Genomic DNA, 23086 nt, shown 5'->3' on the forward strand with positions numbered 1-23086 from the left:
CTGGTATTTATATTAAAAAACAGACGGCATTTTTATTATAAAAATGGACGCTTCTCATAATTCTCCCTTTACCCTCGCTCTCTTCACTTTTCGTTTGATGTGGCTCGGGATATCGAGCTTAGGATTTACTTACGGGTCTCAAAGAAACGGGACCTGCGGGGCGTCTCTGTTGCTTTGTGTTTGTCAGGGGCACTTTGCTCGACAATATCCGAGCGCCATATTGGTTGTTGCAAGAGGGCTGGAAAATTAGGAGATTTGTTTTGCTCTATCATTTTTTCTCGACCGCATATTACGCCAGAGTGAACAGGACCGAATCGTCCTCTTCTCAGAAAGAGTTCGAGGACATTGTTCGGTCTGAAGGCGCTATTATTATTTCGAAACGAGACAGATTTCCTCCGGATACAGAGATCTTACGTTTAAACAGTAAAGGTTGGACATTCAAGGAATTCAAGTGTTCGACGGAGGTTTACTTTTTTTTTCACCATCCATTGGCGGAACGCAGAGGAAAATTTGCATTACTCTGTGAGATCTTTTACGCACTCGATCGATGCATTGGCTGTGAAAGAATGATTGCCATTTATTTCGTTGTTTATCGCTTCAAGCTGACTGTGCAGCAAGGTTCGGTGCCGGTTTATTTTTTACTAATAGTGGTTGATACAGTGCGAGAGCATTTCATGTACATACAAGTTACCTTAGACTGTGGAGAAGGAAATAATTTTTAGGCATGAGCGGGCCTTTCTCGTGTTGCGGGTGAACAGCATTCCATGTACGAACACAGCTCGAATGAAATAGAATTTCAAAAATATACGTATCCACTTGTGTTAAAAGCTGAATAGCATGCAGGGTTTGGAATTTCTTGATCATATGTAATGTTAGGTCTGTTTTGCTCTCTCGTCTCCACGAACTTTTTCAGTGGCTTGTGAGTGAAGTTTTAATCAGTGCTGGTTATATTTATAGCCATTTTATATATCATTGAGCATTTGTGTTTCGCTTTGTAGGGTGACCTACCGTCGAGGCTGACTTTGGTGCTTATGATGGACCTCGCCGAAAACGAAGAGGGTGAGTTACATTTCGTCGTAGAAGTCGTCTTTTTGTATCGTGATCAACACACTTTCTCTATGTGAAGTAATGTTCGGCTAAACAGATAGTCATTCAATTCATCAATTTTTCAGACGGTCTCCCATGACAAGGATTATCGTCACTGTTTTTTTTTTCTCGTTCTATTCGGCTTTTCTTAATAACCTTCAATAGTTTTTCAATACCTCACATCATTACTAGCTGCTTTCTGTTCAAACTACCGTCGATATTATCCTCCATAGTACAAGTAACTATTCAGACAAACATTTTACGCCGCTGTAAAAGGTTCGCATAAATTTGTTTCAAATCCCCTTCTCAGTTCCATAACAACGTACCTGTCATCGGTCAAAGAATATTTACTTTATGTTTTCGGTTCGTTTGCTCATTTCGTATTATATCATGTCCGAACAGACGCATTGCTATCAATTTTTGAATATGTTGCCTCCTAATAATTGGCAAAGTGGTTATTTGGAGGAATACAATGAACACTTATGGTATCAGTAAGTGTTTTTAACACCTAGTTTTGCCTTTGGAAGGAATTTAACGATCGTCTTCGGATTGCTCATTTCACTGCTCATTGAACGTGATCGATGTAAAATTCATCTGTCCGCAGCTGTTAGTATCAGAACGACTTTTTCTTTACTAGATTATTTACTTTATCGGTTGATTCCAGGGAAATACAAGTGATAACTTCATCTCTCATAAGAATTTAAAGAACTGTAGTCATTGCATGAGAGTGGGAATATGAAAGGGATTTGGTGGAAAATAGGAATTCTTGTTCTTTGTGTTTCCATGGTAATGGCAGGTTAATATGATCCTGAAACACATTTTAGTCTACAGTATTTACACAGTTGATGTCACTTTGTTGATTTTTGAAAGTTTAATCACCTGACTTGTTTAAGTATTAATATGAATTTATGTTGGTAGTTTGCTTTCAAACCTGGCTATTAATCTTTTAGTTTCTCTGATTGGATGGTTGATGGCACCTTGTAACTGCTTATTTTATTCCAGAATTTTGAGGCATTAGCGTGAAAACTTGGAATGAGATTTCTTGAAAATGTGTTCTTCCCTCAATCAATTTATCGCATGATTAGGAAGCTCACAAGTAATAAAGAAAAAAAGCAGAGCAGTGAAGCATGGGCAGCAGATTCTGATGATCTCTTTTCATGTGTACAAGCATCTGCAAACAAAGATGTATTTGGGACAACCTAAGTAGAATTATTGTTATTTGTCAACTGGAACACAAGTTTGAATAAAGGGAACTAATGAAAATATTGAGATTATTTGGTCAGGGAGACTTCTGTGATTTATGAAGTTGTTTTCTTTTTTCCACAGTTGATGAATTGTTATCTTTGTTTAAAGTAATGCTAAATTGGTTTTGATCTCCCCCTGAGTTTAAGTATGTGGACAATTCATCTTTGATAAAGATCTTTGGTGGACAAACATGTAACAGCCATTATTTTTAAGACTGTTAGGTGGGTCAGTCCACCTGGGTCATGTGCAATTTTAAAAGTAAGCGATAGAACTTGTACCCCATTTGTATCTACAGTAAGTCCAATATTAAAGTATTATGGGAGGGTCTGGGGGTATTGCAAGAGGTAAATAGGAGAACTCCAGAAGCTCTGTGTAAGTGTGTAGTTAGGATTATTCTATGGCTGTCTAAAATTGACTTTGTGATATAAACTCTAAGTGGGGAAGACAAAGTATAGGGGGAATGAAAACATTTTGTAAGCTTTGAGGAAATGCATCAATGGATGGTTCTCTCTTTTTTCAAGAATCAATTTTTACTCAGGACTGCTGGGCTCATTTAGCTTGCCATAGTAATTTCCTGCGTATACTGGTTAATAGAATTGAAGTGTTGAATTAGAGTGTTTGTCAAACTACTATGGAACTTAGTTTGTCAATAATTCTAAATCTATATGATCCTTTTCCCCTCCCTTGTATTTTAAATGAAGTTATTGTTTAGCTAGAGTACTCATCATTGTAGTTCATAGTGGGAATGCTTTGTAAGGTATAATTGAGTTGATTACGCTGAATGATACCTTATCTTTTTATTTGTAGTATTGAAAGAAAGGTGTCAATGCACCTATACATATATATAAATCTAAAGGAATTTTTTGTCATAAGAAAACTTTTCATTTTCCTAAGGCTATGTCTTATGAAGAGTTGGACATCTAATGATGAAACAAATCACACAAATTGCATTTTGATGTTTGTTTTCAGTTTTTGTGGTGAATAGGTAAAATAATTAAAAGAATATTAGCCATGAATTCAATGGAAACTGGAGGTAACTAGGTAATCAAACATTGAAACAACAGTAATTTAATTTTTTTCTGCCTTTTAGGTCAACACTTGATCCAACACTGTGTTATTATCCAACGTGATGAAAAAGGCTATGGACTGACTGTCACAGGGGACAATCCAGTTTATGTGCAGTCTGTGAAGGAAGGTGTGTACCTGTACCACTGCAGTAACTTTCAATTCATATCAGCAGGAATTGTTTTCTTTTTCCTTAGTAAATCTCTTAAATATTATGATTCAATTTGTGTTGATTATTATTCAGAAACAACTTCTTTATTATGATAATTCTGTATAATATATATATATATATATATATATATATATATATATATATATATATATATATATATATATATATATATGAATGTGGGGGTAGAGTTTACCTTGGCATAAAGTGCTCAATGCTGTGGTAGCAGAGCTAAGTATACATAAGTTAAATTCTGTCTGACGAGTGCTTAGGCGCGAAACTCAGAGTCACAGAGAATCGATGCGTCCTCTTTAATTCTTTAACTTATGTATGTGTATATATATATATATATATATATATATAGCTCAAGCATTGAGTAATTCAAGGTATTACTGGTGCTGCTGAGTGAGTGAATGGTACAAGGTTAAAGTGTAGCTCCTTTCTGTTGAAGAAATGTCTCACATGTAGGTATTTTTATGGTTTAATCTAACAGACTACAATCCCACAAACTCTGCATAATCTCACTGCTGTCTCCAAAGTTCCTTGAAAGGAGCAATTTTTCATGGTAACTCTCTCTTGGTATAGCTTTCAAAACAGTCGTCACTCCAATAACAATAACTACTTCTACTACTACGTGACTGAGTCTTTATATATATTCACTAAGTGTTCTGGAACATTCCAGAAGCTTACATAAGAACTGTTTTAGTAGTATTGCATAATAAATGTGTGACTTGATGAAATGTTCAGGAAAGTTCTACAGTATGCAAGTCAGCATGACTTAGCAGTCTGGAGATTTCTAGAAGCAACAACAATTACTCATAACAGTATGCTAAAGTAATGACAACTGGTCTTTTTTTATCAGGTGGAGCCGCTCACCGCACAGGTGTGCAAGTTGGTGACAAGATTGTCAAGGTTCAGGAAAAATATATTTGTATACTAATTAGCAAACAAGATGAAAATTGCAGAGGCAATGATCGAGAAAGATCCTTTTCTTTCTGAATACAATTCTTAGTTATTTCTTATTATACATGTACAGGACTGTGCTCCAGCAGAGCTCAGGTACCGTGGGCAACTGTTGCCTGGGGGCTACTCGTTTGTCCTACCTTTCATGAAAGCATGTAGGAACTGTTTACAACATACTACTGATACAACAGCCTGCATGCAACTTGTAGTTATTATAAAAGGACAGCTTTGTTAAGGTTACCATACTCCTTTTGAAGTGTCACGAGACAGAGCAGGGTTCAGTATCTGCCTTACAACATAGGACACTGTTTACAACATGCTTCTGACACAACAGCCCTCACACAACTCGTAGTTGTTATAGAAGGACAGCTTTGTTAAGGTTACCATACACCATGTGAAGTGTTACAAGACAGAGCAGGGTTCAGTATCTGTCTTAGCCTGTTCAAGAAGAAATGTTTATGCTTAGAAAGATGTTTTATTAGTACACTGAACAAACTATAAAACACATAGGTTAGATCTTAAGTTGCTTTATTGTATGCAAGAAGAGTTCACATTACATCTCTTGTATAGTAAACTGGAATTTATTTGTTTTCTACTCTCAAGGTGAATGGAACTGATGTCAGAGAGTTCAATCACATTGAAGTTGTCAACTTGATTAAATGTAAGTACTGTTTGACATGCATTGTGCCAGTTTGGTTTGTTTTCTTCTTGAATTCATTATGCTACTAAATCTTTCTGGCAAGCTGCTTTGAGTATAAAGTGTTGAATTGAACTGTGGTGGTTCAGTTTTTTGCCTCTTCTCTTACGAGGAATATTAATTGACCCTGACAAACTGGCATGCAAGGGTTTCATGAGGAGCCAGGCACTAGGCAAATTTAGGGGCTGGGAAGACAACTTTGTCCAGCTGCTCTCAAAATCTCAACTTAGAAGATTGAAGAATTAGTCACTACCCTATATTTTCCTCATGTATCTTCTCAAAGATAAAATGTATCTGAACTAGGAAAATGTAGAGATCTAAAAGGTAATAGATTATGCACTTACATTTGGAAACTAATTTTTCTGTCAATCAAGGCATAAAATCATGATTAAATTTTTTGAAGGGAATGAGAGCTTTTTTTGCACCAGAAGCATCTTAGTTTACTTAATTGTTAGTTTACTGAAAAAATTTATCATTTTCTGGGAGAGCACACCTCTACACCACCCTTGGGTGAGCAGGGCAAGGCTCTTTGAACCCCTGGGCATGGAGAGGTGATCATCAGTCGGTGTATTGGGTTTTTACTGGTTGTGAATAAGTATCCCATTCAGCTAAGGTAACAGTACTCGTCTTAAAGACCTGTTTTATTCTCATGATACTTACTATGCCTTGAAACTTTGGATTGAAAACCACATGCTAAAAGAGAAGTAGGTCCAGCAAATCCATCTTTTCTTTAGAAATTACATCTAAAGATGCTCTGTGTCATTTTAGCTGGTTCCTATGTGGCGCTGACCCTCCTAGGAAAACCACCCTCACATGCTCAAGGTATGGTAATGTTTACTGCATAAAGGTAAATAACAGTCTCCTCTAGTTTGGGATGAGGCAAAATTTTGTTCTTATGTGAATCACTGAAATAGCAAGTGCTACCTCTTCTGGTACCTTCTGGTACCTTTCTGGTACTTTTTGAGTCCTGAAAAATACACATAGAAAACACAAATTTGGATTGCTGATCCTGTACCGGTCATTGGCTTATCTAGAAGTTTTTAGACAGTTGATAGTTTTAAATAATATTCTCCACATTTGGTTTTCCTACTGCTATAAGAAAATTTGTGTATGTGAAAGTACGTGGTGCACTTGTGTGTACATTTGGGTATTACTAATATAGATTTTTTTACCATTTCTTGTTTTCCAGCTGACAGACAGCATGAGAGACCACCACAATTGCCAGTAAGTTAACTGTTAATTTTGTTCCATCACCATAGCTGGTGATTGAAAAAGATACTAATACATGCAGAGAAAGTTTGGGTTGTTTTACATTTGCCTCAGTGCTTAATGTTTGTTTTGAGTCAAGTTGTTGCTTTGAAGACAAACAAAAAATGCTCTGATATATGAAAGATATCAAGGAGTTTGTATCACTATCAGATGGTGATGATGTTGCCTTGGACAAAACTGAGTATCACTGCAAATGTTACTCAGGAACCCCTCATAATCATTTGGTTGTCCTTGAATATCTTCAAACTTGACTTAAAGCAGGATCCTTGAACATTTAAAAAAACTGAGGATCAAGACTCTAGTTTCAAAGAGACAAAGTTACATCTTAATGGCACTGTACTTTGTCTGTAAATACATTAATTTGTGATTGTATTCTGCCAAAAGCAGGTGCCCAGAGACCCAGTCATGGATGAGAGAACAGTGACCATTCAAAGAGTGCTTGACCAAGAGAAGCAGTTTTACAGGGTAACTGTGAAATTTCTTGAATCATACTCATAAGCTCATGCTGTCTTTAATTTCTTACACTTGTAAAGTTGCTCATTACCTGACTTTTTATCAATGTTTCCTTTGAAGAAAACATTGGATGAGTATACAAGGAGACCAACAGAAAACCTTCAAAGAGAGGTATGTAATATTTGGAAGAGCTGCCTTCCACAGCTTTTAGCCAGGATTCGAAAAGTGTCCATTCACAAGTGATATGTGGCTGAAGGTCAAAGGTCCCATTCTGCTAAAGGGGCCTAGGGGTATGCTCCCTCAGAAAATTTTGAAAATTGGAAGTGCCTTGGGTGCATTGTCTGGGATTTTCAGCCAATAATTCTATTGATTGACAATTCATAAAATGTGTCAACTTTTTTGTCAACAACCTAAAATTGATTTAAATTTGACCTGCTTCTGCCCATACTTAATGCCTCAGTCGCATTATTCCAAAGTTTGGTTGATGTTGCTCTTGTTGGCCATTTTGAGGAAAGGTAGAGACTTAGAATGAAAAAACATTTTCTTTCCACGAAATTGGTTCCATAATGTTTGTCATGCTCTAAATACATATTAATGGAAAATGGTGTCCAATTTTTGACAGTGAAAGAACTATAGATAGCTGAAGTAGAAGTTAGATGATGGTGAGACAGTGTCCGAAGTTTTCCCACAATCAAACAATTATGAAATGAATCAAAATCAACAAGATCTGCTTTTATTTATTTATTTTCTCCTAAAAAGTGACTGTCTACCTGGCTAAAAGCCTGCTTGGAAGTCAAGGGGTGGGTCTCTCACTTCTACATGTACCTAGAGGCAATGATCTTGTAATGATTGATTTTCCCAGTGTCTTACTAAATTTTTTTGTTATTTCCTTTTTAGCTTGCAGAATCAACAACGCGAATCAAAGCTTTTGAGGCAGAGCTCCATGCGCAGGTTTTTGATGGTTTATTTATTTTTACTTTAGAAGATTGAAATGATGGCATAACTGTGGAAAGTATTTAGAAAAATGGGGAAAAGAATAAACACTAGGAAGCAGTGGTGGCCTAGGGAAAATAAAATTATATTCAAGTGGCTTTCATCATTCTGCTCTCTTTCAAAGTTCTCCACATGGATTGGTTGGACTGCTAATCCCCTCAGTAACCACAAAGAGTATGTTAAGTAGTAGTATTAGTAGTCATTATGTCCTCACAAGATAAAAATTTCCTATCTTATGTTCATACTAAAAATGTGGAAAAGTAGCAAGAAGGTCAAAAATGGTAAAAACATGTAAAAACAGTTCTAATCTTGCAACAGTAAAGAACAAGCCTTATTGCATAAACTGTACCTGCTATTATTTGGTTTTGTTCCTCACATCCCATTGGTTACTTCCTATGTTTGACCATGTTCTTGTTTGCATCCTTGTCCATTTGTCTAGATAAGATTTTTGTACCATATGGGTGGATCGTAATTAGTTTGATCACAAGACCCATATGGTTGTGTGTATGCAATGGAGCGAGCAAGGCTAAGAAAAGCTTATAGGCCACGCATGACGTGAGCTTAAACAAGAAAGGAAGAAAAATAGGAAGGAGACTTTCATGTTATAAAATGTTTGTTGACTGAGTTAGGTTGGTCAGGACAGGAAAATGTTTGGTTTTTGGGCATGGTGCACAGACCCCACTACCCTTGGTCTGTACATTATGAGTGAAAGCTAAATATTTCCTGTTTGACCCTCCCATGCTGTCAATAAGTATGAGTGATTATACTACCTTTCTTGAAGAATGAAAGTTTACTGAAATGCAGTGTAAGAATGTACACGTTGTTTTCTTTAGCGACTGCCTGTATCAAGTAAGAATGGACCCTTTTCAGCTCCTCCTGGTAAAACAGTCTCTCCAACCTGGCAGCAAGTAAACCGATTTCCAGCCAGGTGTAATTCAGTACCATCAGCGGACAACACCAGTCCTCCTCCAGATCATGATCCAAATGCACTGTATGATAACTATCCACCAGCTGTTATTTCACCTGGCATCAGTGACAGTAGAGAAGTTCCTTCTTCTCCACCTCAGCCTCCCATGAGAAAGATCCCTCAGAAAGGGGACCAATTTATGGTATGGTATCTTTAACCTTTTAGTGATGGTTTATTTATTATTTTTATTTACATGCCCCTTCTCAGGAAATGAGGGAAGGTGGGAACATGCTGCTAAGTTTGTTTAAGGGGTATGCTTTTACTTAGCATATTAAATTGGCTAGAAAAGAAAGTGACGTATCAGCTTGATTTGCAAGGTTTGTTCTAATAGCATGTTCAATGTGTTACATTGAGCATTTAGTATTATATTGTACATTACTATTACAAACAGTAGACTCCAGAATAGTTTGGTGTCAGCAAAAGTTGGTTTGAGTTGTGTGAGTTTGAGGTGGGAGCCCCTGTCTTCTGCTGATAAGAATCTGGATATTGAGGGTTTTCACTGGAATGAAATCCTGTCTGATTTTCCCTTGATTTAGTTCTAAAGAATTTTTTTATTAGGATTTTGAGTAAACTGTAATGGCAGTGATGGTTGAGCTCTATATATGCGTGATGACTCCCTAGAACTAACTTGTTAACATGACCTTCTAACAATACTGTTGCATTAATCTGTAGCCTCTTAGTGGTATAGCTTCAGGTACTTATCCTGGAAAAAAAAGGCATAAGAAGGTTTCAGTAAGTATTTTTTTAACCCTTGCTAATTACTAAGCCATTCTTGAAAATAACAGCAGCTGTCTCACACTTGTTTAAGTACAGTGTACTTGGCTTTGCTTAAAAGCTCTCCTATATTATACAGCTTACTGATGGTCCAACTCATGTGAGACAACACTCCAGTCCAGAATCTTTCTTTCGTCCCGCTATGAATGGCAGCTCCTCTGAAAAATCTTTGCCTGTAAGAAATAATAACAAGAAAAAGAGTTTCGATGATGGATCTGGACTGTCATGGAAGCCTGGTTATCCAGCTGCCAAGGCACACAAAAATCCTCTGGTAAAGGGAGTTTTCTTTGAAGTTGCTCTGACTTTTTTGTTGATTTTTCACTTTTTGAGTTTAAGACTAATATTTTCACATGTGATCTTCCTTGGGAAAATGTACACTCTAAGGTGTCCTTTCCTTTGAACAGAGTGCTGTTCACTTGATGTGTGTTAGTGTTGAAGTGACTTGTAAGTCAGTTTAATCTCTATCCTTTCAAAGGGGGTGCACCTGTTTTTGAAAAAATATTTTCCTTGTTTGTCTGTGGCTGAAGCTGAAATTAGAGTCAGCTCCTAAGGTGTTTGAGTGAGAAGCTTTCATTATTTTGATGAATTTTCCTAATGCAAAAAGTGCTATACTTAAGTTTTGTGACCTAAGTGTTATTTTTTTGGTGGGAATGACTGAAAACTACAACTTAACTTGTCCAAGGTAGTAGTTACAGTAGAAAAGTTCAAACTTGAGAGCAAAATAACTGAAATAAACTCCTTGAAACATACACACATTAATTTTATTTAACTTGAATCTTGTTACTCACTCATTCTGTGTAGACTGCATCCCTTCCAAAAGCATGGAAGCCAATCGGTCAGGATAACAAAGGTATACTTATGGACAATGTCAGCAGTAAAAGCAGTAGCAGTGGCAACAGCTCACCACCACCACCACCAACACCAACATTAACAGAACCATTAGAGAAGAAATTACGCAATGATGCTGCTGATATTTACATTGATGAAGATGAAGAATCATCATATAACACCATTGAAATCAGCAAGGGTAATGACTCTCAGAATGATCCAATCATGTCAATGGAAGATGAAGAGTTTGCCTCAGATGATGAGAAGGTGAGATTGAGAGGATCTGAAAGTGTTGTATAAATTTCATTACTAACCAAATTGCCTTCTCTTTGTTTAACTTATTCCAATATCTATCAAAGTAACCTTCAAAATGTTTTATACTATATAAAATCATGGAAAAGAGTATCAATCCAGTACTTGTCTCTTTACCTCTAACATTTAGAGCAAACTAAGGTAATGTTGATGACTGACCCAATAGATATTGAATTTTCATACTTGTCAGTGTTGAGGGTTCATAACACAAAAATATAGCTTTCTGTCATTAATGAGGGAATTTCTTTATGGTGCCTATGTATAAATAACAAATCATTTTGTGTGAGTGGCAAACTTTAATGAATATTAGGTTGCATTTGTATAGGTCTAATGTTCTAGCTTTGAAATTACCCACTAACTTTTTTTTATTTTGGGTGAAAATGAACCAGTTGCCAAGTGCTGTTTCAAAGTCCTGAATTTTTACTAGAGATTCTAAAACCAATTTTTTTTTATTAACAGATAGATGACCATGGGCCATTCAATGATCTAGAAGTGCTTAAAAATAAAGCAGGTATAAAAAGCCTAAAAAGGAGAACCTTATCACGGGAATTGGGGGTAATAAAGACCACTTCTTGACAAGAAAATGAAGTTTACTTGTGGCGGGAGCCTCAGATTTGGTACAAGGCTTTAGAAAGTTGCATGTCTGATATGGTTAACTCTTGATGTTAAAACTTGCAACTCTATGGAAAGACTTCTGTTATGGTTAGTTTTTGATGAAGACATCAAATCAGAGATGAATTTTATTTCTTCCCAGGAGGAGTAGCTGTACTCCTAATTTTTTGGTGCTTACAAACCTAAATAAGTTTGTGCTTCACTTAAATGTGAAGAGACTTGAGGTTTCTCATTCACTCACTGTTGAATGGGAACTTTATATTGTAGGGGAGTTATATCTTTTGTATATTTTATTATGTCAAGGGGAGGCAAAGAATGAATGTTGTAAAGTAGTAGTGGTGTTCTCATGAACATGACCCCTTTCTAGAGGAGTTTGCAAAATTTAAATGTTCCTCTTAAAATATTTCAGTAATGAGACTACTGTACATGATTTGACGCAGATGATTTGGGTCATCTTAAACTTGGCTTTGCCTCTTTAATTACAGCTCATATGGCAGTTTTCCTTCACTACCTTATCTCAAATTGTGATCCAAGTAGTTTGGTAAGTGCTGACATTTCAAGGCTCCATCACAGGGTTATGCATTATGTGCTTGTGCTCATTGGTGGTCATTGATCTCTTTTGATATTGAGCTTTGCAATGGCTAAACATGTCTCAAAAAAGAGCAACATGTATTATTGTCATCATGTTGGTATATTTATCATGCACTAGTTTTCATTATATTCAGTTTTAACAGCTAAACTTGCTGACATAAACAGCACATCAAAAGGTCTTCCATTTGGCAATGGATAACAAGTTAAGATGTTTCTTAAGATGTATAGACCTAAGGATTTTTCCATTAAAGGAGGATTTTTTTCCTTGTTTAGTTCTTTTGGATGGTCACAGATACCTACAGAGAAGGAACTTTAAAAGAAATGAAGAAATGGGCATATGAGATTTATTCTACTTTCCTGGATGAGCGAGCAGTATGTAGAGTTTGACCTCTCTCTTTAAATTCTATGCCCTTAGTACACTTATAGTTGCTGTCAATATTGTTTGATCCAATGAGAACACTAATTTCAAATTTTATTTAATTTACTTATTCTAGCCCCTGAAGGTTGATAACATGGATAAAGAGACAGTCATTGAACCAATTGGTAAGTTATATCCTCCCCTTTTTTTTTATTGTGCACTGTTATTCTATTTTTCTAGGCTAACATAAACAACAATTGTAATTTTCATTGGCAACATTGGTTAATTTTTTATACAATAACTGGTACATTGCAAAATCATGTTTCAGTGAGTTGTCTCAGGTCAGAAGAAATCACCAAAGACTTGTTTCAACATGCAAGGTAAATTTCACTTCAAAACTAGTATTATACTTTGTTGTGCAAAAGTAATGCAAACACCTGCTGATGAAATTCCCAGCTTTTTGAAGAATTCTTGAGCCATGTATTGATTTGAACGGCTTGAACTTTTGGGGAGATATTCATTGAAGGCATTAATCACCTCGAAAATTTTGAGGGAAAATTAATTTTGTTCTTCGGGGTGAATCTTTGTAACGGAAATTTGTTGTTATTGTTCAGTCTTCTCTAAAAGATTTGGTTGAATTTGTAGTTTGTTGCTGTGTAATGCAGGAGAGAAAAATGTTGAAATCAATTCCATGGACTGAATTGTTCGCCCATGAGTCTGAGCTACAAATTTCTCTATGTGTTTGTGTCTTTGTTAATGAATGTTAAACAACCAGAAGCTTCACAGTTTGAATGGAAATTTGCTCTTCTGGTTCTCTAATGGTAACTTGCATTAAATGAAAATAAAAAGAGTAAACTACTTCATGTAAAACTTGCATGGGAATTTCCGCTATGATTCCAGTCTCTGTGTGACTTATGTTGTTTGCAATCTGCAATGCTCAGTGTACTAGTTGTGTCAATGCATTTAGGATAATTTACGTACTCTACTTTTGGTAGTCAAATTATTTAAAAAAATAAAATTGAGGTCCTCCATAAGCAAGGCCTCCACACGCCTGAAATACTGAAGTCATTGAAACATTAGGGTTACTTGTAAGCTTTTCCCTTATCACGCACATCATTACAGAGTTGCATTTTAATGGTTCCATGGCAGATTTACATATCACTGCTGGGGCATGGAAGATGTTGTGTGGATGTGAGAACAATGTAAAATCAGTATTGGCAAGATATGCCAGAAATTACACAAAAATAGGCCAATGTAACCAAAAGAGTAGAAGTGGTGCTTTCCCAATTTGATATTGTCAGCCGCCTTATTAATTACTCAGTGTTTTGTTGTGAAAGTGTAAGTATTTCACAACCTTTGTTTCACACACTTTTCTTTGTGTCTGCTTCAAATATGCTTTTATTAATGTTAATTTATGCACTCTGAAGGTAATTTTTTTAATTGTGAAGAATAAATATTTTCTAAACAAACACTGTGTTGTAATATCTGGAAAGCATACTGCAACCAGCAATATGGGTGATTTCTAATTGTGTGGGACCAAGAGCGAATGAAAGAATTGAAGTGGCACTTTCCCAATTTGTTATTGTCAGCCGCCTCTCACTAATTATTCAGTGTTTTGTTGTGAAAGTCAAAGTATTTTGCCGCCGCCTGGTTAGCTCAGTTGGTAGAGCGCCAGTCTGCTGTGCGGGAGGTCGAGGGTTCGAGCCCCAGACCGGACCAACACTCAGGGTCTTAAAATAACTGAGGAGAATGTGCTGCCTTTGTAATTGTACCAGCAAATGGTTAGACATTCAAGTCTTCTCAGATAAGGACTATAAACCGTAGGCCCCGTCTCCTGCATCTTCAGTGTTACATGGTCAGCAGGGGACGTTAAAGAACCCACATACTTGTCGAAAAGAGTAGGGGGCGTAGTTCCCGGTGTGGTGGTCTATCTGTTGTTTCATTGTACATTTCATGCATGGGCTGGGTGGGTGAGTGAGATCAAATATGGACTGATAGCGGCAGCCAGAGGCGCCTTTACAAGCTGACGTTCGATCTCACTCAATTAGAATTGTAAACCGCCTTGAGACAGTATGTGATATGTGCGGTATATAAATACACATTCATTCATTTATTCATTCATTTTGCAACCTTTGTTTCACACACTTTTCTTTGCATCTGCTTCAAATATGCTTTTATTAATGCTAATTTATGCACTCTGAAGGTAATTTTTTTTAAATTGTGAAGAACAAATATTTTCTAAACAAACATTGTGTTGTGATATCTGGAGAGCATACTGTAGCCAGTGATATGGGCGATTTTTAATTGTGTGGGATTGAGATTGAATAAACAACTAATGTATTTCTCAATTGCAAACATTTGACAACGCTCAAGACACGTTCTCTGCTCTGTCTGGTGAAAAGTTAATGTGCAAAACTATTCCAACCATTTGAGAGTTTATTTCTATCAATACTTATCTCTTAGTTGGAATTGCTGTGAGACGTTTGGGGCAGTTCATCCCTATTTGCTTTGGTTGTTGTAAAGAGATTGAACTCTGAATCAGATGTGATGGTTTAAGCTTTTTTTGCCCTTTTGTTTCTTTGTTTAAACATCAGACAAATGAAGTTGATGTGCAAAATATCTGGATTCCTTTGGGAAATAATTTCAGCCAAATACATGTATCTTGGTCAGAATTACTGTAAGATGTTTAGGGCAGTTTACTCTATTTACTTTCGTGTTCATACACAGATTGAGCCCAGAATCGGACGTGATGTTTTATTCATGTTTTGTCCTTGTCTCCTGTGTTTGGTCTTAAATTTAAAGTGTTGTTATCATACTGTGTCTTGGTGACTGAAAAAAAAGTTTGGAGGTTTATTTGGAATTATTTCTTGTTCACTACATGAATGATAAACAAACTTGATCACTTGGAGATTTCCATTGTCAAATCAAAGCAAAATTTTGGTTGATCAAAAAGAGGCTTTCTTCCACAAATTTTTGTTTCATGATGAAAATTGAAATGACAAATCACTCTTTGTTCAAACAAAATTTTGCTTAAAACTTAAGGCCTCAAACTTCCAATCAAATTTTCTCTAGAACTTTGGATGAAAGATTATTAGAACAAAAACAGAAATTTGCGGTATTTAGTTTGCATTACTTTTGCACAATGCTGTTGCTGGCAGTGCTTTTAGCCTTAAGAGCAGAATAGCTTTAGAGAAGGCAGCACCCCTAAGTTGTATGGTGGGATTAAATCAGGCACTAGGTTTGTAGTGATTTAATGAAAGTCATGGAAAGGGAATTTTGCCATGAATAAATTTATCCCTCTGAAGGGGACATACATATTCACAAGACAGGAGCTTTTACACAATTTAGTGAAACATATAGGCTCTAAGGGAATGTTGCTATCTTGTATAAGATACATATTTATTTTTGTTGTTCAACAGGACTTTTGCTGAAGCAGAAATAAAAGAATTGTTACAGGACTTTAGGAATAAACGAGCTCTTGGTCTTGGAAGTTTGTTTGGAGACCACCAACTGGAAGGTACTTTTTGATAACAAAGTCAAGTTTTGCTATATATTTTCTTTGCATAGGTCAGAGAAGATGCAAACAAGCAAGCATTGTTTAAATCAAACCATTTTGTGTATAATAAAATGTTTTTTACTCTTTTTTACTGCAGATGACAACATGGACAAAGGAAAGGAACTGCAAGTAGTAGAGCAAACTCTGATGCCCCATTTGGAGGAGATTCTGTAAGTTCAATCACTTTATTTGTATCCTATACGGAATGTAAGTGACAATTTACTTAGCCTACTGGGACACTAGATGTGCACCCATAAATCTGTGACATGTGTTACTAGGCCAACAACACGGAACTTGGTTTACATGTGCTGTATTTATTCTTGTATAAGTCGACCTTTCATGACCAAAAAATCATCCTAAAAAATCACCTTTGACTTATACACAAGTCATACATAAAGACCTGACCCAATCAATCCAAGAAATTAGCATAACAATTGTCTGAAGTCCATTAGGAAAACCGATTTTAAAAAACCAGTTACAATTGTGTTCACTTTCGTTTTCATCAAACAATTTCTGTAGCTTAGTGACTTGGCAAATGCCGTTGTCTCGCACAGTTTGGTTTGTTACATGAGATCCTTTGAAGCTCTTTGGCGTTTCTTCGGTTTACTTAATCTCCTTTCAATCTCAACATTAAAATAAGGTTGGTTAAATGCAAGAAGATTTCATTTTCAATGTGATTCACAAAATATGGTAAAATACTTCTCCAGCAAATCGAAGGGCCCATGGATGCCTAAATTGTGGTGATATAAACAAGTGCTAATAAACTTCATAGCACATGATTACAGGGTTTTCTTTAAGGTTTTAAGTAGTTGGAGCTTTTTTAAAGGTAAATGGTTGTGGGTCTTGAAATCCAATATGGCAGACAAAACATCATATCGTTCATGCTTTCCTGCCACCGCAGCAAGATTTGTCAAAAAGACAGTCCCCAGCTGAATGTTTTTAAACTTACCTTGAGTCAGAAGTCTTTTTATGTTTTCAGAAAAGATAGACAGTGCAAATTTATATTTTTATTGAGCCCAAGTTTAGACCTGATTAACACCATCTCTGTACGGGCTCTTGAAGCAATGAAAGTAGCTGACGAAACCTTGCAGAGAAGTTGGCCTACTTCACAGGCTGCCAGCTCTTATCTACAACCCGAAATTACATTTTGCTCTGAACTTTTTCAATTCCCCATGTTTTCAATACATCATCAGAAATAAGAGATTAACTTTTTGGGAAATTTCTATTTGTCAAAATTCTACTTCTTTGATTAGAAATGATGAAAAATCTGATTTTTGACCTTGAAAATGGGGGGTCGACTTATACACGAGTTCAACATTTACACAAGTAAATATGGTAATCCATCCAGCCTATGTAAAGTGTTGATCAGTTTCCCACTTAAAAAAGCTATGATTATTTTCAAGGGCTGAGTTGGAGACAAATACAGATGCTTCACAAGTAAACAGGAAGTAAGTGAACTTTTGGAAGCTGTGATGGTTTTGTGTCAAATGATTTTGAGAAACAGAGAAATGCCAATGCTAACCCATAAATAAGAGGGATTGTGGAAACTACATAAAAACTTAAACATAAAAGAAAATGTGAGTGATACACAGGTTACAGTTAAAAAAATTTCTATGATTTGCTGATCAGTGTGTCCTTTGAATCTTAGCAATGCAATGGTGTCAGCCCTTACCACCTTTCTAAGACAGGTTGGAATCACCATGAAGGTTAGTGCAAGTTGTAATATGTAGTACTCAACCTAGAGGGTTTGTGTTTGAAATGGCTATTGTTGTTTCAAATTCTGAGAGGCAATTGGGTAAGTTATATGAGGCAAATAAGCTGCTGTTTGAGTGAAAAGTAAGGTTACTACATAAATGTTACATGGGTAGGATGAGGCCATTTATTTTCCTTGTATACGATTAATGGCCCTCAAAACCCAGGGCACCACAACCCTCATTCATATACTTCCAATGTGAGTAAATATCTTGGTAGGCAAGGAATATGGCTTGCTTACCTTCTTATGGAGGCAATGCCTTTGACAAACCACCTTTCATCTCAATCGTGTGGTGCTAGCTGCATTCCAACTTTCTGTAAACATGTTAACACTGAATGAATTTCAAAACATGGAGCAGGGTGGTTCTCTAACCATTTTGCCTTTCAAGTTGAAACTCCTTGACAATCTTGCATTTTGTTAAGTCTTGTTTTAGGTTTACTTCAGTACAGTCTTCCTGCATCTGGCTTAGTGTAGCAGCTTATAATTTTTTTTTTCTTTCTAAGGGTACATTTTAATTTTGGTTGGTTTTGCAGCAACAAGGAAACAATGCAAACATTCTAGAACGATATCAAAGCTTTACTCGAAAAGAGAACAAACCATTATTCAAGATGAAATCAAATAAAAAGGTAAGAATTATTTATTTAGGGATTTGTTGCCTTCTTTGGCAATTATAATTTAGTGTTGTGTGGAATATAAACAAGCAGTGTAAAGCAATTCTAGAAGTTAAGCTATCACTGTCTTCAGCCTCTCTAAGGTAACTCTCCTCGTGACCAGACTGATCTTTTAATTGTGCAAGTTGTATTGAATAACTAATGGTAGGGGGCAGATTGGTCACTTGGTTTTTGCCGAAAAACAGAGGGGTTTGGTCTCTTTGAGTTTGGGATCACATACATGTAATCTTCTGAGCCTAAAGAAAGATAATATATCCTTACTACAGCATAAACCTAATGTACTGCTTTTACTGTTTCAGTCATTTTTGTTGTATTTTTTATGTTCAGACTGAAACAAGCATGTCTTGAAAAGAAAAAAAATAATGAATAAAAAGAGAACCCCTAAAGTTAAAGCAAAATGCATGCTGCTAGGCACAACTTTCATTGTTTCAGACATAATTAAATTTTCTTTCCTAGAAAGGCACTTCCACCCCTTGTTTCTTATCTTTCATCACTTTACCAGGTAGACTTCCAGTTAGTTTCCCTGACTTGTTCTCTCACTTTATGTAAATCATTTTCATAGTTGAAAGTTTGATGGAGCTTAAGAAGCATCTTTCAAACACATAATTTTATATTGGGTCTCTGCTTAATGTTGTGGTCTTTTATTGCTTTTTTTACCAGCTTTATAAACAATATGATATAGTGTTTTTAAATAAGGGAAATGCTGATATGTACTAGCAGAATTGGAGACCTAAAAGGAAGCTTTTGAACAAACAAAAAAATTGTTTCCATACCTAATCCTCTTTTCCTTTGAGGCCTTTCCCAGGGAGTTCTTTGATTAATAACTGACTTTGTATTATGGCAGATGAAAGGGCACCACTTTGTTAGTACACAGTATACAACTCCAACTTACTGCAATCACTGTGGTTACCTGCTGTGGGGGGCTGGAGACCAAGGATACCAGTGCTCAAGTATGTTCAATGATTGGAACTGATGCAATTAAACATAAGGGAGCATTTGTAGTTATATGATCTTCCACTGAGGAAGATGAAGAAAATAACAATGATTCACCAGTTCATTACATGCTATGTGATTCAAAGTGCAAGTTTAGAAAAGTATATGCAGCTCTCCTCTAGTTTTAACAAAACATAGTTTTTTCAAAGTTTCTCAGGAAGGAAAGAGATCAATCCCTTTAGCCATGGAAATTCCAATCCTTGAGTGGAAGAGGGAAACATCTCGATTAATTTTTGGAAGCCAGTTATGAACTGATATTAACTTTTAGCTATTAAGTTCCCCCAATGCCCCTGTTGTTTAGTTAAGGGGCCTGGAAACTTTCTTAACAAAAGTAAAAAAAAATCTTGAGAACATATCTCTTAATAAAAACATTGTCAATTCACCCTCTTAATGCTGTTTTGATTTCTCTTTATGGAATACTGCCTTTGTCTTTGATCAATTACTAGCTTGTGAATACAATGTACATAAAGGAAGCTGTTTTGAGACAATTGAGGAATGTCCAGGAACAAAGAAAAAAAGGGAAAGGGTGAGTGAAGTAGACAAGATGTTCAGCCTAGTTTATTGTTCACAGAAGATTTGTTGACTGTCTAAAGCAAGATTTAAACCTCTGACTGGTGAAGGAAATTTGTTCAAAGTTAAATTTTGTTGGTGTGGGGTATAGCACTATCCAATTTATGGATAATCCTTGCTTTTTCAGTTAGGATCTGATTATCATATGATTATCCCAGTTAGCATGATGAACAGGATGAAGATGCAAGTTGTTAATGCAATTATTAACTTAACACTTATTTTTATTTTAAGGAAAATTGTTTGAATGTCTATTTCAGTTCCAGCTAAGACTATCAATGTCCAAGTATGACTGCTTTGAAAATATTTTTTATAATAACTACAGCATTTTGCAATAATGAGCTGTGACTTATTGTGTTATTTCTTTTAGAAACCTACCATTCAAACTGGCAGGTCACCGTCCTTTGCAAATAATTCAAAGAAAATTAGTCAACCAGTGGGGCCATCTCCTTGTAAGTGACATGTATTTCAAGGACTTATAAATCAAAACAAAAGATAACTTTTTTCTTTGTGCTTTGATAGTAATTAGAGAAATTGTTGGATTGATTGAGTTTTCATGACAAAGTGGTACCATGATGAATGTTTAAACTAAAACTGCTTCAGGCTTCATTTTCTTATAATGTTTGTTCCACACTACAGACTGGTCAATTATTTAATAAAAGGAGAGAGAAAGGGTGGAAGGAAGGGTAAATGAGAGAAGGAATAACAATTGAGTAAATGGAGGCATTTTGTAATGATATTTAGGGGCTCAGAGTTAGAACCCATGGGTGGAAGGATTATATTTGGCAGATAAATCCTTAAAAAATATATTAGGCTATCTAAAGATTGCATCTCTTCCCATAGACAGCTTAAAAAAAACCTTCCAAATATGCCATAGTTGTATGTGAGCAATGGAATTTTTTTTTTGTTATGTAGTTGGGGGGAAAAATTGGAACCCAGAAAATGATGATGAGAATGAATCAGACACTGGAAACACAGGTATGTATCAGGGGAAGTAAATACTAATCTGCATATCTTAAATACATCAGTATTCGCTTTATTTATTGCACAAATTGCACAAGGAAAATTAACAATGTTTTTACTACAAATTGGACTTTGTCACAGTGACTAAACCTGTGTGTGATTTTATTTCTTTGTAATTTTTTAATTTTTTAAGTAAATAGCTATACGAAAAAAACCAAACAAACAAAACTAATAGTCCTCCTCTCCTGTGGCACCAAACCTTTCTGTTCCCAAAACAGCTTTTAGTCGGGTTTGCCTGCAGGGTTCTCCAATTTCTTGCCCTGTTGCCACATTGTGAATATGAGACTGTTGAAAGACCCATCCAGGCATATGTTTCATGTTTTTGTTCTGTAGAGCACAACAAGAAAAAGAGTGGTTCATTTGATGAAGATCTGGTAAGTATCAGTGCTCTTTAGTTGGAGCCATACAAAACTCTTAATCTGCTTTCATTTCCAAAGGTTTGTCAACAAGTTGCAGAACAGATTCAAATACTTGGCAACTGTTCTTGGCAATAGGTTTTGAAACCTTTATTCTGTAGAGAGAATCTGTCTAAAGGTTCAAATCCTAAATAAAGGAAAGGCTTGCGTGAAGTTGAAGGTGTAGAGAAAACTAAACTATTGTATACTCATCTGGATTTCCAACTCAGAATCACTTAAAAGGAACTGAAATTCCCTGGGGATGATTTTATTGAACTAGTAACAAGTTTGATTGGTCTAATGTTTTCAACTCTCTCCCTTAATTGCCTTTTGCCCTATAACCCAGTCACTGTTCTTACTAATCAAAGTCTTGTTTTCCAGATTTCTGGTGGCAGAGACAGAGGGTGAGAACACAATTGTACTCATATTTGTGATACTTAAGTGTGACTGTAGTAGCTTGCTGCCATGTACATGAATCAAGTCTCATTGCTTAGACTCATTCTTTTGTGGTTTTTTTATTGATTGATATGTTTGTTTGGTTTAGAATGACTGCAGATGACCTGTCCAGGTAAGTGCTCAATGAAGCTTGTGATGACATGGGGTAATTTCAAGTTCTTCATACGCAATTCATTTTGGCTTTGGTTCACTTTTAGAAACATTGTCTATACATGTAAGTTTCAGCAGGGTGCAAAGTACTTTTCAAACTTACACAATTATTCTTCCAACTGGAAAGTGTCAGCAGATTCTGATTTTTGGTAGAAGTTTAGTGAGGGATAATATTCAGCAAGTTATTCCCAGCTACAAGATTTTTCCTGTTGAGACTTGTGTTAAATGGTGGAAAGTTTGTTTCATTGATTGCGCTCTGTGATTTGGTGTTTATTTAGGTTTTTGGTTAAAGAGAGGGTAATTTTTATTCAGTAATTTCTAGGTAAAAGAGATTTTCCATGGAGAAACAATGTTTATTTCATTGATTGGGTATCACTATATTCCCCATTTTGTGCTTGTCATTGGCAGGTTTTAAATTGGAATAGTTAAGCAAATGGAGGTCTTTTCTCTTAACATCACTGTTATTACTTGATGTAGTGATGTTGGAAAGTAAAGACATCAAGGAAGATTTAGATTACATCAACCTAAATATTTCCACATTTAAATTTTGATTCGTAGGGAAGGATTTATTGGTTCTGGTGAGGTGAGTTTCCCAGTTATTCTTTCTGAAGTACCATATTTACTCATGTATAAGTCAACCTTTTTTGACTAAAAAAATCACCCTCAACTTAAACATGAGTTATACACAAAGACCTGACCCAAGCAATCTAAAAAATTAGCATAGCAATTGCCTGAAGTCAGTCAGGAAAACCAAGTTTACAAAACCAGTTCTAATTGTGTTTGAGTTTCTTCAGGGCATTTGTTTTCTTCAGCACATTCTTCGTCAGCGAAAAAGTTTGGAATAATAAATTTTAAGTGGCTTAAAGACAAACCTACTGGAGCTGACTTCTGTTGTGTCTTCTGATCTGTAGAATGGACATTTTGTCTTACAGCTTTGCTGCTGTTTATGGTGTTGAACTTTCATTTTCATTGAATGATTACAATAGTTTAGTGACCTGTCAAATGCTACTTTTTCGCATGGTCTTATTACACAAGGTTACATTTTGCTCCGCAGTTTTTTTAATTCACCTTGTTTTCAATTAATTCTCAGAAATAAGAGAATAACTGTTTGGAAAATTTCTATCCCTCTGAATTTTACTT

The 23086-nt window shown here is 35.9% G+C and overlaps 1 protein-coding gene across 6 annotated transcripts in view; it reads left to right on the forward strand.

Annotated features, from left to right (window-relative positions):
• The first annotated feature begins 205 nt into the window (after nucleotides 1-205).
• The window catches only part of LOC131784031 (rho guanine nucleotide exchange factor 11), a 45195-nt gene continuing 22314 nt past the window's right edge, over nucleotides 206-23086 (forward strand). For 3 of the 6 annotated variants that reach the window (XM_059100806.2, XM_066169260.1, XM_066169262.1), the window contains exons 1-32: nucleotides 206-618; nucleotides 999-1059; nucleotides 3422-3526; nucleotides 4428-4477; nucleotides 5132-5189; nucleotides 5994-6047; nucleotides 6415-6449; nucleotides 6879-6959; nucleotides 7068-7118; nucleotides 7845-7898; nucleotides 8774-9049; nucleotides 9580-9639; nucleotides 9761-9952; nucleotides 10483-10776; nucleotides 11281-11332; nucleotides 11919-11974; nucleotides 12298-12396; nucleotides 12519-12567; nucleotides 12711-12762; nucleotides 15802-15899; nucleotides 16036-16108; nucleotides 17342-17386; nucleotides 17587-17644; nucleotides 18225-18317; nucleotides 19207-19312; nucleotides 19802-19881; nucleotides 20293-20374; nucleotides 20838-20900; nucleotides 21279-21319; nucleotides 21722-21744; nucleotides 21885-21908; nucleotides 22505-22529. In XM_059100806.2, the coding sequence (XP_058956789.2) occupies nucleotides 1032-1059; nucleotides 3422-3526; nucleotides 4428-4477; nucleotides 5132-5189; nucleotides 5994-6047; nucleotides 6415-6449; nucleotides 6879-6959; nucleotides 7068-7118; nucleotides 7845-7898; nucleotides 8774-9049; nucleotides 9580-9639; nucleotides 9761-9952; nucleotides 10483-10776; nucleotides 11281-11332; nucleotides 11919-11974; nucleotides 12298-12396; nucleotides 12519-12567; nucleotides 12711-12762; nucleotides 15802-15899; nucleotides 16036-16108; nucleotides 17342-17386; nucleotides 17587-17644; nucleotides 18225-18317; nucleotides 19207-19312; nucleotides 19802-19881; nucleotides 20293-20374; nucleotides 20838-20900; nucleotides 21279-21319; nucleotides 21722-21744; nucleotides 21885-21908; nucleotides 22505-22529 (2457 nt within the window). In that variant the 5' untranslated portion in view covers nucleotides 206-618; nucleotides 999-1031. The remainder of the gene's footprint in view (nucleotides 619-998; nucleotides 1060-3421; nucleotides 3527-4427; nucleotides 4478-5131; nucleotides 5190-5993; nucleotides 6048-6414; nucleotides 6450-6878; nucleotides 6960-7067; nucleotides 7119-7844; nucleotides 7899-8773; nucleotides 9050-9579; nucleotides 9640-9760; nucleotides 9953-10482; nucleotides 10777-11280; nucleotides 11333-11918; nucleotides 11975-12297; nucleotides 12397-12518; nucleotides 12568-12710; nucleotides 12763-15801; nucleotides 15900-16035; nucleotides 16109-17341; nucleotides 17387-17586; nucleotides 17645-18224; nucleotides 18318-19206; nucleotides 19313-19801; nucleotides 19882-20292; nucleotides 20375-20837; nucleotides 20901-21278; nucleotides 21320-21721; nucleotides 21745-21884; nucleotides 21909-22504; nucleotides 22530-23086) is intronic. The other 3 variants (XM_066169259.1, XM_066169261.1, XM_066169263.1) reach the window with 3 other exon arrangements.

The sequence above is a fragment of the Pocillopora verrucosa genome, chromosome 6 (assembly GCF_036669915.1).
Source record: "Pocillopora verrucosa isolate sample1 chromosome 6, ASM3666991v2, whole genome shotgun sequence".
Taxonomy (NCBI): domain Eukaryota; kingdom Metazoa; phylum Cnidaria; class Anthozoa; order Scleractinia; family Pocilloporidae; genus Pocillopora; species Pocillopora verrucosa.